The following is an 18480-nucleotide window of genomic DNA, read 5'->3' on the forward strand; positions in this document are numbered from 1 at the left end:
CCTTTTAGAGTCAGCCCAAGAGAGGAGAGAGAGAGGGATGAGACGGAGTGATGGGAAAAAGAGAGAGAGCCAGGGAGAAAGAGAGGAGAGAGAGGGCTGCGAACTGACAATAGATGGGAGAGCGTGGGAGGGAAGGAGCGAGGATGGGATGGAGGGGTGAGAGAATGAGATTAGATTGAGGATGAAATTGAATGGCGGAATAAAAACAAAGCATAACGAGCATAGCGGTGGGAGAGACAGAGGGAGGAGGGAGGGGTGCAGGGATGAGAGAGGAGCAGAGAGGTACAGAAGGGGATGCAGGAAAAATAATTGTGAGATAAAGAGGGGAGAGTGGTGGGAGGTAGATAATTGTAGTATTATCCTGACTGGTCAAAGAAATGCATTAAAGAGACCCATTATAGCTGATACATTAACAATGAATGAACAGTAAGTGATTTTTTTTTTAATGTATTATTTAAGTCTTTGGTTACACTTTATATGGATAGTCAGACTGGATTTAAAATGGATTCAATGGAGATTTATTTGTTGTAATAATGTCAGATTTTTGGTAATAATGTCAAAGTGGAATTATGTTTTTAGACTTTTTAGCAAATGAATTCAAAATGAAAATCTTAAATGTCTTGTGGATAAGTATCCAACCCCTTTGTTATGGTAAGCCTAAACAAGTCACACAATAAGATAAGTTGTTAACAAGTCACACAATAAGTTGCACTCTGTGTGCAATAATAGTGTTTAACACGATTTTTGAATGATTGACTACCTCATCTCTGTACCCCACACATTCAATTATCTGTAAGGTCCCTCAGTCGAGCAGTGAATTTCAAACACAGATTCAACCGCAAAGACCAGCGATGTCTTCCAATGCCTCGCAAAGAAGACCACCTATTGGTAGATGGATAAAAAATGTAATAAAAAGCAGACATTGAATATCCCTTTGAGCATCGTGAAGTTATTAATTACACTTTGGATGGTGTATCAATACACCCTGTCACTACAAAGATACAGGCGTCCTTCCTAACTCAGTTGTCGGAGAGGAAGGAAACCGCTCGGGGATTTCACCATGACGCCCATGGTGACTTTAAAACAGTTACAGAGTTTTGTTAGAGTTTAATGGCTGTGATAGGAGAAAACTGAGGATGGATCAACAACATTGTAGTTACTCTACAATACTAACCTAATTCACTGAGTGAAAAGAAGGATGCCTGTACAGAATAAAAATGTTCCTAAACATGCCTTCTGTTTACAACAAGGCACTAAAGTAATACTGCAAAATAATGTGGCAAAGCAATTCACTTTTTGTCCTGAATACAAAAGTGTTATGTTTGGGGCAAATGAAATACAACACATAACACACAGTACCACTCTCCCTATTTTCAATTATAGTGGTGGCTGCATCGTGCAATGATATGCTTGTAATCACTAAGGACTGGGCAGTTTTTCATGATAACAAATTAACGGACTGGAGCTAAGCACAGGCAAACCTGGTTCAGTCTGCCAAACCTGGTTCAGTCTGCTTTCCACCAGACACTGGGAGATGAATTCACATTTCAGCAAGACAATAACCTAAAACACAAGGCCAAATCTACAATGTAGTTGCTTACCAATAAGACAGTGAGTGTTCTTGAGTGGCTGAGTTACAGTTTTGACTTAAATCTGCTTGGAAATATACAGCAAGACCTAAAAATGATTGTCTAGCAATGATCAACAACCAATTTGACAGAGCATGAAAAATTTTGAGAAGAATGTCATTTTTCACTTTGTTTTTATGGAGTAGGTTGTGTAGAAAATGTGGAATAAGGAAAGGGGTATGAATACTTTCTGAAGAGACTGTATCTACAGAGCATCAGTCTCTTTCCAACTAACAACCTACTAACCCTAACCCTGACCCTAAACTTAATCCTAGCCCAGTGGTCACCAACCGGTCCCAATCGACTGGTCATCTCCAAGGAATTCCTAGTCGATCACCAAACATTTCTGTAAAAAACCCAATGATAAAGCCTTGCATTCTTCAATTTTTTATTTGTTTTGCGCTATTGTTGGTAGGTGCACTTGATTCAGCAGCCCTAGCGCCGGGAAGGCAAAGTGTTCCCATTTTGAACCATTTCATGTGTTTGAAGGTAGAACTCCGCCTACCCGGCAGGCGCAAAGAGCAAATCAAGTGCACCTACAGGCCTACCGCTGGCCAATCAGATAGCTCAGATCACCGTGTCTGCACAATTTCCTCGAGCCATAGACTGTAAAAAGAAGAATACAGCAAGAGCTGCTGTTTTGATGAGTAATTTCATGTTTAAGTTATTCAGCACGTTTACAAGCCACAAAATGCACGTTCTCCCTACTTCCACTTACGCTACAACCAGCACTGCAGCTGCAATTAACGAGTATATCAATGTGTTCCGACTTTCCCTGGTCATAGGAGTAACAACATGTTGTCACAATCGTCTTTCGGTGAAAGAGAGGACCAAGGCGCAGCGTGATATAAATACATCTTCAAATTTATTAGAAGATGAAACGAACACGAAACACTAATACAAACTAAACAAAAACAACCGTGAAGCTACAAACGAAAGTGCAGACACAAGCTACTAACGTCAAACATAGACAATTACCCACAACCTACCTAATGCCTATGGCTGCCTAAATATGACTCCCAATCAGAGACAACGATAGACAGCTGTCTCTAATTGAGAACCAATTTAGGCAACCATAGACTTACCTAAACACCTACACTGAACACAACCCCATAAACTCTACCAAAACCCCCTAGACAATACAAACACCCTCGACTAGACAAAAACACACAAACATCCCCCATGTCACACCCTGACCTAACTAAAATAATAAAGAAAACAAAGATAACTAAGGCCAGTGCGTGACACATGTATTGGTGCATGAGGCAAAAATAATGCAGTGCGACTTAAGTTTTGCCATCAGCTGTGTCCCCTTTTCTCCGACTGACTATCAGAATCAGGCCATCAGCCCAGTAAAAAATTAAGAAGCTAATTATTATGCTGTGCCTCACAAGTAATACAACAAATTATCATATGATCATATACCATTCTTTTTTAAATATAATTTAAAAATGGTCTGAGAAGAACAACAACGACAGGGCAATTCAAGCAGAGCCAATATGCAGTGATAATGTATTGGGCCTACAGCTTACTGCACAAACCTCATTGCTACAGAACTGGGTTAAAAAAAATTGGGGGGTGTATTTTATCCCCTTTATCTCCCCAATTACAATCTTGTCTCACTGCTGAAACTCCCCAACGGGCTTGGGAGAGGCGAAGGTCGAGTCATGCCTCCTCCGAAACATAACCCACCAAACTGCACCTCTTAATTCAACACAGGAACATGGCGCATTACTTTATTCTGACACATACTCTATATGGACGGACACGGACATACAGCATGTACACATGGCTCATGTATCTTTCAGCCAAGTGTACTGAATGAATGACATGAGAGGGACTTGAAGGAGTCAACTATGAGACACGGCTGACAGGCAGCAAAAGACAGACAGAGGGAGATACAGAGACTTCTCATACACAAACGGGAACCAGTCATGGAGAGAGAGGGACAATGAGAGAGGGACAGAGAGAGAACGAGAGAGGGGTTGAGGTGTTCTAGCTGTTGATGGGGAGAGAGCCAGACAAGGGGGAGAAACAGAGAGAGGGGGGGGGGCAGAGACCGACAGCTAGAGAATCACAGACGACAGAGTAAGGCAGACAGAGAGAGAGGGGAAAAGATAGAAAGAGAGAGGGGGGAGAAAGAGAAGAGAGAGAAGGAAAGGCATAGACACACTGAGGATAGAGAGAAGCAGATGGACAGAAAGAGGCAGGCAGAGAAATAGAGAGAAGGAGATGGCTAGAGAGAGAGAGAGAGAGAGAGAGAGAGAGAGAGAGAGAGAGAGAGAGAGAGAAGCAGCCAGCAGTAGCAAGTGACACTCCTCTGCCACAGAGGAGAAGTTCTGAAGGAGAAGTTCTGAAGGAGAAGATCTGAAGGAACACATCCGCTGTCCTCACCTGATCCTGTCTGGCACCCTCTGCGTCTGGTTGCCATCTGTCTGGCAGTTGCCTGCGAAGTAGTGTGGCCCTCGGGCCCAGCCGTACTCCTTCCTCAGAGCCATGGCTCCGTGGGTCAGCACAGACACCCCTTTGGCGATCCTCCGGCGGGGCTCGTCTCTCCAGCCCTGCGGCCGCACTGCGAACAGGGCCTTGGGGAGGCCCTCCAGGCCAAGGCCGGACAGGGCTGGCCCCACGGCGAACCACATGTGGGAGTGTCCGGCCTGACCCGAGGCCCAGGCCGCCTTGAAGATCAGCGCCGCCTCCTCCTGGGAGCAGTAGAGGAGACGCACCTGGAAAGAGCGGGGGAGGAGGAAGAGGGGGAGAGAGCGAGTGGTTAAGTGGGAGTCTTGTTGTACCGAACTGGGTCAAATGATGTCAGTCACACTGTGGCAGTTTTGGGGATGCTGACCCCATTCACTGCCTTCTTTGAAATAATCTCAACTCAGACCATTTCCCATTCAGGCTGCAGCAGTGGACAGTGTTTGGCGTGAAATGTTATATCGTTACATCATTTCTGTTTCTTTTTGTCCATTCTCCTATTTCTTATTTACATACACTATATATACAAAAGTATGTGGACAGCCCTTCAAATTAGTGGATTCTGCTATTTCAGCCACACCCATTCCTGACAGGTATATAAAATTGAGCACACAGCCATGCTCACTACCGAGTTCCAAACTGCCTCTGGAAGCAACTCAGCACAAGAACTGTTCGTCGGGAGCTTCATGAAATGGGTTTCCATGGCCGAGCAGCCACACACAAGGATAAGATCACCATGCGCAATGCCAAGTGTCGGCTGGATTGGTGTAAAGCTTGCCGCCATTGGTCTCTGGAGCAGTAGAAACGCGTTCTCTGGAGTGATGAATCACACTTCACCATCTGGCAGTCCGACGGACGAATCTGGGTTTGGCGGATACCAGGAGAACACTACCCGCCCCAATGCATTGTGCCAACTGTAAAGTTTGGTGGAGGAGGAATAATGGTCTGGGGCTGTTTTTCATGGTTCGGGCTAGGCCCCTTAGTTCCAGTGAAGGGAAATCTTAACACTACAGCATACAATGACATTCCAGACGATTCTGTGCTTCCAACTTTGTGGCAACAGTTTGGGGAAGGCCATTTCCTGTTTCAGCATGACATTGCCCCTGTGCACAAAGCGAGGCCCATTCAGAAATGGTTGGTCGAGATCAGTGTGGAAGAACTTGACTGGCTTGCACAGAGCCCTGACCTCAACCCCATCGAACACCTTTGGAATGAATTGGAACGGCGACTGCGAGCCAGGCCTAATCGCCCAACATCAGTGCCCGACCTCACTAATGCTCTTGTGGCTGAATGGAGGCCACTAATGCTCTTGTGGCTGAATGGCAGCAATGTTCCAACATCTAGTGGAAAGCCTTCCCAGAAGAGTGGAGGCTGTTATAGCAGCAATGGGGGAACCAACTCCATATTAATGTTCATGATTTTGGAATGAGATGTTCGACGAGCAGGTGTCCAGATACTGTTGGTCATGTAGTGTACGTCAAAAACACCATCTACAGCTGGATTTCAATTACATGTGTTACAGGTTGTTGTTTTTTTCATTTATGTTCTGAGGTTGGACTTTAGCACGTACTGCACGTTAGCACGTAGGGCACACCGATTGGTGTCACCTCGTTAGCCAGTATGTTTTACACCTGTGCTGGTTGCCGTCTCATTAGTGGGAAGGTGTTTCACCTGTGCTGGCCCAGGTGCTATTTAAGAGTGGTTAGCCCAGTGTTCCTGTGGTCTCGAGAGATGTGGAGGGTTAACACCTTTAGTTGGCTCGCCCTATTGCTAGAAAAACAATCCTTTATCTGATCTTCCCTGTTTTTGTTTTGCTCCACTTTTATGCTTGGCTTCCTGACTTTAAGTCTGGTGTGAGTTTTGTTTGCCTTTAAGTGGGCAAATTTAGTGGGAGCTCATGGTGAGTGTCTTTTAGGTTGCAGTTGTTGTTGCTAGACAACTTTCAGTGGACACCCTCATGAGTGTCTTTTGGAACCCCTCCTAAATCCCCACCTGGGTTGGTTGTTGTCAGTGACTCTTTGTTAGTTCCCCATTTTGAGCAACAATTTTTGGTTTTCTTGCTGGGTAAATTAACTTCTTATGGCTGCAGGGGCAGTATTGAGTAGCTTGGATGAAAGGTGCACAGAGGTGCCCATAGTAAACTGCCTGCTCCTCAGTCCCAGTTGCTAATATATGCATATTATTATTCATATTGGATAGAAAACACTCTGAAGTTTCTAAAACTGTTTGAATTATGTCTGTGACAGTGGTGGGCCGTCAGGGCCAGCAAGGCCTTCTCTGCTGGCCTAAACATCATCAGAATATATATATTTTTTAAATATATTTTCCCACAAATATGTATTAAATTATTCCCCAGAGTAAGAATTATACTCTTCATTTCATAGCTTTCCTCTTGGTTGCACTGCTTCCAGCCCCAGGTTGAGATTTGGAGGGCTGGTCTTTATGTTAGATCTTTTATCCAATCATATTCAGCCATCATGTGTTGCCAGGGGTCTAAAATCTGCCCTCAGGCCTTCAGAATCAACAGTGCGGCGCTTGTAGCTTAAAGTGAATGGAAATGAAAATTTAGTGTCAACCAATCAGCTTTAGAGTTGGCTATTGTACGCCTGCTGGCTGGCTCCAGTGTTACACAGGAGCCAGCTAGCAGGCGTAGTGCGTGCACGTCTTTTGATTGGATTACCAATATTGAGAAGCAGGTCCTATGGGCAGGTCTATGCAGATCCTCAGAACTAGGAAACTGAATTTGATAAACGAATTAATTTGCGTACGACTAAGCTGTTTTTTCAACCCACAATGGCGGAAGGAGGAGAAGATATCGATTTGGTCGAGGATATAATTATAACGCCATTCTCAAGACGACGCCGATGCTACAAAGCCTGTCACAGGCGGGAAAGGGGTTCGTTCGCCACTTTCAAAGTTCCAACTACGAGCGCTATCAATGGCTCACAGGCTCCGAGAAGCACTGCAAACTGTACTGCTGGGAATGCCTATTATTTGCAAGTGATCGATTTGGTGTTTGGAGCCACACTGGCTTTGCAAACTTGAGTTGTCTAACCAAGGCAGCAACGAGACACCAAAGTACGGCTGGGCACTTACAAGCAATGGTGCTTTTGAAAACTTTTGGGGACACCCGAGTGGATCTACAGCTCAATGAACAATCGCGCAGGGCAACGGAGCTGCACAATGAAAAGGTGAAGAAAAATAGGGAAATATTGAAAAGACTCATTGATTGTGTCATGTTTTTGGGTAAACATGAACTTTCTTTTAGGGGACACGATGAAAGTGCTGACTCCACAAACAAAGGGAACTACGTGGAGCTTCTTTCTTTTCTTTCTGAAAGCAACACAGATTTACAATACCACCTGTCCACTAACAAAGTGTTCATTGGGACGTCCGGCAAAATACAAAATGACCTAATTTATGCTATTGCTGAAGTGATGGGAGAAGAGATCAAAATGGAGATTAAAAAAGCTCCCTTTGTTGCTGTTATGGTGGACGAGACAACAGATGTGGGAAATGCAGCACAGCTCTCACTCGTCCTGCGTTATGTGACGGACACAGGAGTCAAGGAGCGATTTATCCGATTTGAAGATGTGACAAGCGGCAAGCGAGCTGATGACATTGCCGCTCTTATTTTCCGTTTCTTGGAGGAAAATGAATGTAGTCTGGATAAAGTTGTGGCACAGTGTTTTGATGGCGCAGCAGTCATGGCATCTGGACTCAATGGGGTGCAGGCTAAAGTTAAGGAGAGGGCACCGATGGCCTTATTCATTCACTGCTATGCACATCGACTAAATTTAGTACTGACTCAAGGAGCCTCAAAGCTTAAAGAATGCAAGGTCTTCTTTGCCAACCTCAATGGCCTTGCAGCATTTTTCTCACGATCCCCTAAGCGCACGCAACTGCTGGATGACATCTGCAAGCGTCGTCTTCCTAAGGTTGCACCAACGAGGTGGCAATATACATCTAGATTGGTCAATGCAGTCTTTGAAAAGAGAGTTGCCCTAAAGGAGCTGTTTAACCACTTACTGGAACATCATGATGACCATGACGGGGATACTGTGCTTATGGCTGATGGATTTAATGCACGTTTGGATGATTTTGAGTTTTGTTTTTTGCTTGAAACATTCAATGGGATTTTTAATTATTCGGATGTGCTTTTTGGAATTCTACAGAAACAAACTTTGGATGTACAATTCTGCCTGACAAGGGTGAACGAGTTTTGTGACACAATTGAGCGAGAGAGGTGCAGGTTCAGTCAAATCTACGATGACACAGCGCGCATCTCAAGTTCACCCAACGCACGCAGAGGCCCAGCACAAGGAGACCCTCGCACATACTATCAACAACTCCACAGCAATATTCTGGACAACATTCTTTGCCAGATACGAAACAGGTTTCAAGACCACGAAAAATTAATGTTTCTCTCCCTCCTGGACCCCCGGCACTTTCAGACCTACCGGAAAAAATTCCCGCAAACAGCCTTCTCCAGCTTAACAGAGAGTCACGGAACACTGTTCGACCTATCCAAGCTAAAAACAGAACTGACTGTAATGTATGCTATGACTGATTTTGAAGGGAAAAGTCCCTCTGATCTCCTTGATTTCCTTAAGCAGAAAAATCTGAATGAGGACATGGGGCAACTTTACACATTGGCATGTGTGACAGTGACTATCCCTGTGTCCACGGCTTCTGTCGAGCGGTCATTCTCGGCCTTAAAGCGAATCAAAACGTATTCCAGAAATGCTACTGGACAGACTCGGCTTTCAGCATTAGCCTCCATGTCGATAGAAAAGGACTTATTGGTGGAACTAAAACGCACAGATAGACTGTACAACAGAGTCATTGAAGTCTTCTTGAGGAAAGAAAGGAGGAAGGATTTTGTGTTCAAATAATCAGTCTTTGGTGAGTAGGCATACAATGCATGTTATTTTTTATTAAATGTGTATGTATGTTTAGCATTTTATTTCGTTAATATTAAATACCCTATATATTAACAAAATAAAATGGCAAATAGCCTATGTTGCAAATTATTTGTTTTCTTTCTTTTATTTTCAGTGAATAGTTATGTGTCTTTATCATCACGGTGAAACTGCTTTGGGTGCGACAATGCGCTGTTTAGTGAACACACTGTATTTATTTTTTGGGGGACTTAAAGCTCAAAGTTTGTGGACCAGAAATGGATAGAAGAAGAATATTAATATAACTCTGTTGCACTCGACTATGTTCTTGCCTATTAGTTGAACTGTACTGTATTGTACTCTTCCCCTGCAATTTTCTGAATAAAAATGTCAATTTCAAGGTGACGCAACGCCTGGTTATACTGCGTTTCTGTAATAAGAGGTGGATTAATTCGGGTGGGACTGTGTAGGACCTCACTGAAGGCCCAGGCCCCAGGCCCACGGCACGCTACTGGTCTGTGAGTATAACAGAACTCATATGGCAGGCAAAAACCTGAGAAGTTCCACTTCCTGTTTGAATTTTTTCTGAGGTGGCAGATTTTCAACCAAGCTCTCATTGAAATTACAGCGAGATATTGATGAGTTTTCACTTCCTACGTCTTCCACTAGATGTCAACAGTCAATAGAACTTTGTCTGATGACTCTAATGTGAAAGGGGGCCGAAGGAGACAGGAATGAGTAATCACTGCCACGAGCTGACCATGCTTTCACATGCGCGTTCACATGAGGAGGACCTCCGTTCCACCGCTCATCTGAAGTCAATCTAATTCTCCGGTTGGAACGTTATTCAAGATGTATGTTAACAACATTCTAAAGATTGATTCAGTATATCGTTTGACATGTTTCTACTGACTGTTACGGAACTTTTGGACATTTCGTCACGTTATAGTGGACGCGCTTTGTGACTTTGGAATTGTTTACCAAAAGCGCTAACCAAAGTAGCTAATTAGACATAAATAACGGACATTATCGAACAAATAAAGCATTTATTGTGGACCTGGGATTTCTAGGACTGCATTCTGATGAAGTTCATCAAAGATAAGGAAACATTTATCATGTATTTTCTGGTTTCTGTTGACCCCAACATGGCGGCTAATTTGGCTATTGTCTCAGATTATTGCATGATTTGCTTTTTCCGTAAAGTTTTTTTGAAAACTGACAACGGTTGCATTAAGGAGAAGTATAGCTATAATTCCATGTGTATAACTTGTATTATCATCTACATTTATGATGAGTATTTCTGTTGAAACGATGTGGCTATGCAAAATCACTTGATGTTTTTGGAACTAGTGAATGTAACGCGCCAATGTAAACTCAGATTTTTTGTTATAAATATGAACTTTATCAAACAAAACATGCATGTATTGTGTAACATGAAGTCCTATGAGTGTCATCTGATGAAGATAATCAAAGGTTAGTGATTCATTTCATCTCTATTTCTGCTTTTTGTGAAAGCTATCTTTCGCTGGAAAAATGGCTGTGCTTATTGTGGTTTGGTGGTGACCTAACATAATCGTTTGTAGTGCTTTCGCTGAAAAGCATATTTGAAATCGATTAGATTACCTTTAAAATGATATAAGACACACGTATGTTTGAGGAATTTTAATTATGAGATTTCTGTTGTTTGAATTTGGCGCCCTGCACTTTCACTGGCTGTTGTAGCGGGATGCAGCCATAAGAAGTTAACAAAATGGGGGCTCATCCAGGATCTTGTTTCCCATGAGTATGGTAGTCGCTCTAATCACCTACTCTGAAGCTCTGCTGTGTTCAGAATAGCCTTTTGTGGTAGAGTTTCTGTCACTGCCATCCACCCTGAGGGGTTATAAGAATGGTAGAATCAGTTTGAAAGTTGCACAAACACCCCGGCTTATAAAACTAAAGCTATGGACTTGAAGTTGGAAGTATTTGTGGAAAACCCTATGAAATACTAGATAAATGCACAAAAGTGAATCTGTTCATCATTGCAAAGCATTATGCCAAAGTGGCATCTGGCGATCCAAAAGCAGTAGTCAAAGAGTTGATTGGTACTGCTTTGGTGGAGGAGGAAATCTTTCCGGAGAGGGAGGTTTATGAAAAGGGTCCTACGGGTGGCAGAGTACATCCCGTAGATGTGCAACTAAGAGAGCTAGAACTAAAGGCAAAGTTGGAGCAACAAAAATTAGAGCGTGAACAACAGACATTAGAGCTTGAACAACAGACATTAGAGCTTGAACAACAGACATTTGAGCGTGCACAACAGACATTCGAGCATGAACAACAGACATTAGAGCTTGAACAACAGACAGAGCTTGAACAACATACATCAGAGCTTGAACAACATACATCAGAGCTTGAACAACAGACATTAGAGCTTGAACAACAGACATTAGAGCTTGAACAACAGACATTAGAGCTTGAACAACAGACATTAGAGCTTGAACAACATACATCAGAGCTTGAACAACAGACATTGGAGCGTGAACAACAGACATTAGCGCTTGAACGACAGAAAGTAGTGCTTGAGCACAAAGAAAGAGAACGTGCAGGCACACTAGAGCAAGAACAAGAAGAACGTGTGCATGCCATTTGATTAAGAGAGATGGATCTGGAAGCGCTCCCAATCCAGTCAGGCCATCCTGCACCCTCAACAGAGTTTAATCTTGGTCGGAACAGCCGGCTTGTACCGCCTTTCAACGAAAAGGAGGTGGATGTATATTTGACTCTGTTTGAGAGGATTGCCACATCCCTAAAATGGCTGCGAGATATTTGGTCACTGCTCCTCCAAAGTGTTCTTGTGGGAGAAGCTCAGAAAGTGTACGCCGCTTCATCTCTTAACCAGAGTTCAGATTATGACACTGTTAAAGCTGCTATCCTTCAGGCTTACGAGATGGTCCCAGAAGCATACAGACGACAGTTCCATACACGTTATACTGCCCTGAGAAAGGACACAGTGTCTCTGTGTCCTAAGTTGAAACAGAAAAATGAGAGGGAGAAAAATACATTTCTTCTTGTGAGAGCACTGCAGCCCGTTAAGTCTCTAGTTGGGACTGGTGTCTCCTAAACAGGATTTTGTATCAGGTGTGTATGAACCTTTTGTTTCAGAAACGGTCGTGTCTCTGCAGAGTGGCGATGCTGTTAAGCAGCCGGTGAAGATACTGCGAGACACTGGGGCGGCCCAGTCCTTCATTTTTAAAGGGTGTTTTGACATTGTCTGGCACTTCAGCAACTGGTTACAGTGTGTTGGTACAAGGCGTGGAGATGGGCTGCATGGAAGCGCCTTTGTATAATGTGGAACTCGAGTCTGATCTTCATTCGGGTTCCGTCGTCACTGGAGTGAGGCCTAGCATACCGGTGAAGGGGGTCTCTTTCATTTTGGGAAACGATTCGGCTGGAGGGAAAGTCGTGCCAAATCCTGTCGTTTGTAAGGAACCCAGAGTAGAGGAACCTGATGGGTTATCAGAAAAGTACCATAGAGTTGTCACGATCGTTGTAATGATGAGACCAAGACGCAGCGTGCATAGAGTTCCACATCATTTTAATAAAGAGAAACTCACTAAACAAAAGAACAAACAACCAACCAAATGAAACGTGAAGCTACTGGAGTGCACAAAGGCAACTTACTGTAGACAAGATCCCACAACTAACAATGGGGAAAATGGCAACCTAAATATGATCCCCAATCAGAGACAACGATAAACAGCTGCCTCTGATTGGGAACCATATCAGGCCACCATAGAAATATAATACACCTAGATGACCCATCCTAGTCACTATCACGCCCCAACCAACACAGAGAAAAAACAGCTTACTATGGTCAGGGCGTGACAAGAGTGCTCCCGTGTGCCGTTACACATTTCGTTACACGTTTCGGTTGTTGTCAGTGACTATTTGTTAGATCCCCCTTCTGTTTGAACAAAATGTTTGGTTTTCTTGCTTGTTAACGTAACACATGGAAGACAACACTGAATTCAATGTCGCAGATCAAACTATTTGAAGTATGCCAGGTAACTTATTAAGTATTCCTAAAGATGGGTGATTGGAGTGTCTTTCAGGTAATTGGCTACCAAGACAATACTGTACTAATCAGTGTCAAATTATTTCTCAGCAGGAGGGAAATCCGGCATATCCTGCACAGCAGGGTCCCCGGGAACAAGGTGGAGAAACACCGTCCTGCAGTACAGGTACACTGCAATGAAAGGACTGCAAAGACAGGATGACGGCATGAAACACAACAAAGACCTGGGGCTGGCATAGCGGGTTGAGCTACCATCTGCAGCACATCTATACAGTCTGATGGTCCATGGAGCTTTTAGTGCGGACCGGGAATGTGCAGGGCTGGGCCGTAAACACAACTGCATGTTTACCCCTTCAGTGTGGGATCAAATCCCAGTCCCACAGCTATTCTGTATTCTCTTCCTGTCTCCCTTCTACCTTAATCATTTATTTCTTGAGACAGGATTTAAGAAGAGTGAAATAAAAGATCCCCAATGTAGACTCCTTGGTCTAGTGGTAACAAACCCGCTGCTAGTACATATACATACATCCCCACCAGAAACCTGGGTTCAACCCCCCAGCGTCTGTCCTTCCTGCTGTGTCTCCCCTCTTCATCAGTATCCCCCTCTACTTCTGTACCATCAGACAAAAATTCGTAAAGCATAACAAGACGGCTAATACCCCCCCCCAAAAAAAAAGACGGTAGTAGCCGTCTCACCTGCGCCTCGTTCTCCTTGAGCAGCCTGCTCGAGCGTGTCCCTCCCGGGTCGTCGGTGACGTTGAGCATGACCACTCCCTTCTTCTCCCAGCCGATGAAGGATCCGTCCGTCAGTGCCTCCACCATGGCCAGGAAGTCCTCATAACCGTGGTGACGCGTGGCCACCACGGAGAAGGAGGTCCAGTCGAACTCTTCCAGCACCTCAAAGACCACGTCCAGCTGCATGGCTGTAGAGCAGGTGAACTGGAGGTAGATGGAGCCGCTTTCCTGGGGGAGGAGGACAACAGTGGTGTACAGGAGTGGGAGAAAACAGTTTGTTAAAGAGTGAAATGGGTTTTCAGGACAGGGACGGGGAAAGCGGGAGCGAGAGAGTGCAGTGAACTGAAGGATGGAGGTAGTATCTGTCCATAAGAACACAGAATTTCATTTTCTGCTATAAAGGAGGAATCCAGGCCTCATATTCACAGAGTCTCAGAGTAGGAGTGCTGATCTAGGACCTGTTTTGCCTTTTAGATCATAAGGCGTAAGATACATGGACAGGAGAGATCTGATCCTAGATCAGCACTCCTATGCTGAGACACTTTATGAATACAGTGGAGTCAGATTTGTATTTAATAGGGAGAAAACATTTTGTAACAGAGTTAAACGAGAAGGTACTACCTGAACTTGTCGAATAAGAACACAGATTTTCCCTACTGAACACGTCCAATGTTAGGAGTAACGTAAAATTAGAAAGACAGTGTGAGCTTAATTCAGTCCTACACGCATTGCAGTGGCTTAGTCTGATGAAGGTCTATTTAGACCATAACGTTGGTTAAGAAAGATACATTAAACTTGTGGTGCATCAAGTTTCTTACCTATTCAGTGGCTTACGTTCATGCCATAGCAATATTACCCGTGGTTAAATAGGCCTATAATCACAATGTCTCAGGGTACTATAAACTCCTTGAGGTAGCGGCTTCCTTTTTTCAGAGTAAGAAAAGCTTCCTGTTTTCAGAGTAAGAAAAGCTTCCTGTTTTCAGAGTAAGAACTACATAAACAAAGACACAGAGGAAACATCGATATGGCCATATGTAATTGAATTCCAGTCTCAATACCATCCCTTTGTTTTTATTTTCTCTTTGTCTGTCTTTCCTACTGTGAAGGCTTTCCAGTACGTCCTACAGTACGGTCCTACAGTACGGTCCTACAGTACGGTCCTACAGTACGGTCCTACAGTACGGTCCTACAGTACGGTCCCAAATGGCACCCTATTCCCTTTATAGTGCACTACTTTTGACCAGAACCTTATGGGCCCTGATTAAAAGCAGTGCACTGTGTAGGGAACAGGGTGGATTTATGGGACATAGCCGATATGTCCCTGAAGTAGAAGTACGTTCAATTATTCTTTATTCACTGTGCAATTATTTCTATTTTGATGACATTTTTTTTCTTATCTTTAGCTCTGCATTGTTAGAAACGGACTGTTGGTCTACACGTGTTGTCTGTAAAGCATGTGACAAATCATTTTGATTTGATTTGAGATTCTGTATTGCACTGTAGACCATGATTTTTTTTTTACGAAAAAGACTAGCCTTCCTCTCCTTGTCTCCTTTCCTTCCTCTTCACTGATCTGACCAGACTGGAAAGCCTATGCTTGTTCGGTTCTTTTAGATTATATTAGGATAAAAACAGATAAGGGAATGGAGAGAGGAAAGGGAGATACTCTACTGAAAGGTTTATGTACAAGTAGAGGATGAGATTTCTAGAGCCTTATACATAAGACAGACAAGATAACAGACACAGAGATGGGCAAAGACACTTAAAATGTTTTCTTGTTACCATATATCGAAGTAAAATACAAAATACTTTTGCCAAGTCATGTATTTAATAACAATACTTGCAAGTAGCCCCATTACTGTAACTACAACAACATTCTCAGTAACAGTTACAGAAACGTTTTACTTGCTATGACTGTGATGTGGTTGGTTATCTACCTTAGCTGAATGCTCTGGATAAGAGTGTCTGCTAAATTAACTAAATGTAAATGTAAAAAAAATGTGCACTTGCAAAGCACACTGGGTATTATTCTAATGAGCTCCAACCCCAAGCAATTTTATTTGAATAAAATGTGTCCCGTTGTACTATGCAAGTGTTAATTTTCCAATTTACATTTTGGTAATTTAGCAAACGCTCTTATCCCACCATAGTGCCATCAGACTTCTGATACCAATGCAGCAAATTTGGGGTGATAGGGGGCCACAAAATTGTGAACCACTTTATATTTTTTTACAGAAAAGTATTTTGTATTTTGAAAATACACAAATGTAGCTCACTAAAGCAGCATTTCCCATACTCCGTCCTGGGGATCCCAACGAGTGCACGTTTAGTTTCCCCCCCTAGCACTACACAGCTGATTCAAATAATGACATCTTGATGATTAGTTGATTATTTGAATCCGCTGTGTAGTGTTAGGGGGGGGGGAACAAAATGTGCACTCCTTTGGGTCCCCAGCACCGAGTTTGGGAAACACAGCTCTAAAGTATCTTGTTACAAAATACATTGGATTGTAGTTCAGGCCAGTGAAATACAAATTACAAAAAACTTAAAGGTAATTTAAATACGTATTTCAAATACATGTAACAGAAATACTGCCCATCTCTGAACAGAAGGATACAATTTAGATGGAACTATATTATGCATATGTAAATGCCCACCGTTGAACTCCCTCGCTATATTAATTATTCAGTGAGCGATGCACAATTAACAAGGCCAAGTGAGACTTGACTGGGACCTGTAATTGTAGAAACGTTCACAGTTGGATATGTGTGCAAAAATAGGTTAAGTATCAAATGATACATTTGTGTTTGAGAAATCATGTCCAATCAATTGAATTTACCACACGTAGATTCCAATCAAGTTGTAGAAACATCTCAAGCATGATCAATGGAAACAGGATACACCTGAGCTTAGTTTAGAGTCTCACAGCAAAGGGTCTGAATACTTATGTAAATAAGGTATTTCTGTATTTTTTTTATTATACATTTGCAAACATTTCTAAAAACCTGTTTCTGCTTTGTCGTTATGGGGTATTGTGTGTGGATTGATGAGGATTATTATTTTTTTCAATACATTTTAGAATAAGGCTGTAACATTACAAAATGTGGAAAAAGTGAAGGGGTCTGAATACTTTACAAATGCACTGTAGGACCCTTTTCACAGAGTGTTCTACATGGAACTCAAAATAGTTCTACCAGCAACCAAAAAGGGGACAGCCAAAGAACCCTTCTGGAACCCTTTTTTCTAAGAGTGTAGGGTTGCACAAATCCAGTCCTCGAGGGCCCCTCTCTCTGTTTTCTGTTTTATCAACGGCTGATTTTGACCATTGGAAACCAAGTGTTGAACCTTCTCAGCAATCAGTGACATTAATTGTTAAATTACAGTTAGTGCCAGGCAGACACATAAAGCAGCAGGACTGCACCCACTCGAGAACTGAAGTAGTGTTCTCCTACTCAGACCACACTGTATTCAGCGGGCTTTTTCTTTTAGCAAAGATGACATCCTCATACTAGTTGTATATGGAGGAAGTTTTGTAAACATCTTTTTAGCAGCCAGATAACAACCAAAATAGTCTTTCCCATGACGTTTTGAAAAAGACATCTTTACCTGGTTGTAACAGAGACCAGTTGGTTGCAATCTGGTTTTATGGCGTCTTCTCAACCAGAAACCCAGTTTCCAACCAGAAAATGAAGACGCCATGTGCCAAATTCTGCCCACTGGGTAAGATGAGGCTTCCAACACACAGTAACTTAGGACTGATTGATTACTTGAAGTCCATTAACAAGGGAAAGTTCACAGCCAGGTAGTTACCTGTGGCTCCCTGCCCAGTCCGGCCCCTCCTCCCACGGCCACAACGGGCACTCCGGTCTGGGCCGAGACAAACTCCAGCATGGGGGCCAGGGGAGCCTGGTCGGGTGGCGGGGGCCTCTCCTCCTCGAACACCAGCCCCTGGAGCGGCGTAGTGGCCAGCAGCTCACACAGCTGCAGCAGAAGGCTCGCCGGGCTGCTCTCGTTCACCGTCAGGTAGATCACGTTGGCCGGGCCATACTGCGTCATCACGCTACCGCCCACCAGAGCCGCTGACGCAGACGCCAGTGGCGCAGACGCCGCCACCATAGCCAATGACGACGAGGCCCCTCTCCCCTGAGGACCCCCCGGCCCGCTCGTGGCGCCCATTCCCCCAGTAGCGGCCGTCTCCGGGAGCAGGGAGTAGCCCGAGTGGACCACAGCGATGTTGACTACACCCAAGTCCCTCTCTCGCTCCCGGGGGCGGAGCAAGAGGGGAGGGGAGGAGCGGGCGGGCCCCGTGCAGGCCAACACGGCCAACAGGAGGGAGAGGGCGGGCTTGGCTGCCATGGGGGGGTGCAGTTCGGTGGGCAGAGCAGCAACGGCGGCAGTTCACAGGCGAAGAAGGACCTGGAGTGGAGAGGCGAGAAGAAAGGATTCAGGGGGGGAAAGTCTGAAGAATGAAAGGCCTGTAAGTAAGTGAGGAGAGGAGCAATGATACGCATAGAAGTAAGTAGGAGCTACAGTGGCGAGGGATACTATTGAAAAACAATCAAGTGGAAGAGAGAGGGCGGTAGGCGTAATGGGAAAAGGGGTGCTATCCACTGAGCCTCATTTAAAAAGAGCAGGTTTCAAAAGGAGAGAGAGAGAGAGAGATTGTGCTAGACAGGGGGGTGGATGA

General features: G+C 44.0%; 1 protein-coding gene across 1 annotated transcript in view; it reads right to left on the reverse strand.

Moving 5' to 3' along the window:
- LOC120022348 (glutamate receptor ionotropic, NMDA 2D-like) overlaps nt 1–18149 on the reverse strand; it is a 46289-nt gene extending 28140 nt beyond the window's left edge. The window contains exons 1-3 of the mRNA XM_038966241.1: nt 17604–18149; nt 13755–14021; nt 4023–4354 (exon numbers count right to left, since the gene is read on the reverse strand). Of these exons, the coding sequence (XP_038822169.1) occupies nt 4023–4354; nt 13755–14021; nt 17604–18149 (1145 nt within the window). The remainder of the gene's footprint in view (nt 1–4022; nt 4355–13754; nt 14022–17603) is intronic.
- Between the last annotated feature and the right edge of the window lie 331 nt (nt 18150–18480).

This window comes from Salvelinus namaycush, chromosome 27, assembly GCF_016432855.1.
Source record: "Salvelinus namaycush isolate Seneca chromosome 27, SaNama_1.0, whole genome shotgun sequence".
Lineage (NCBI taxonomy): Eukaryota > Metazoa > Chordata > Actinopteri > Salmoniformes > Salmonidae > Salvelinus > Salvelinus namaycush.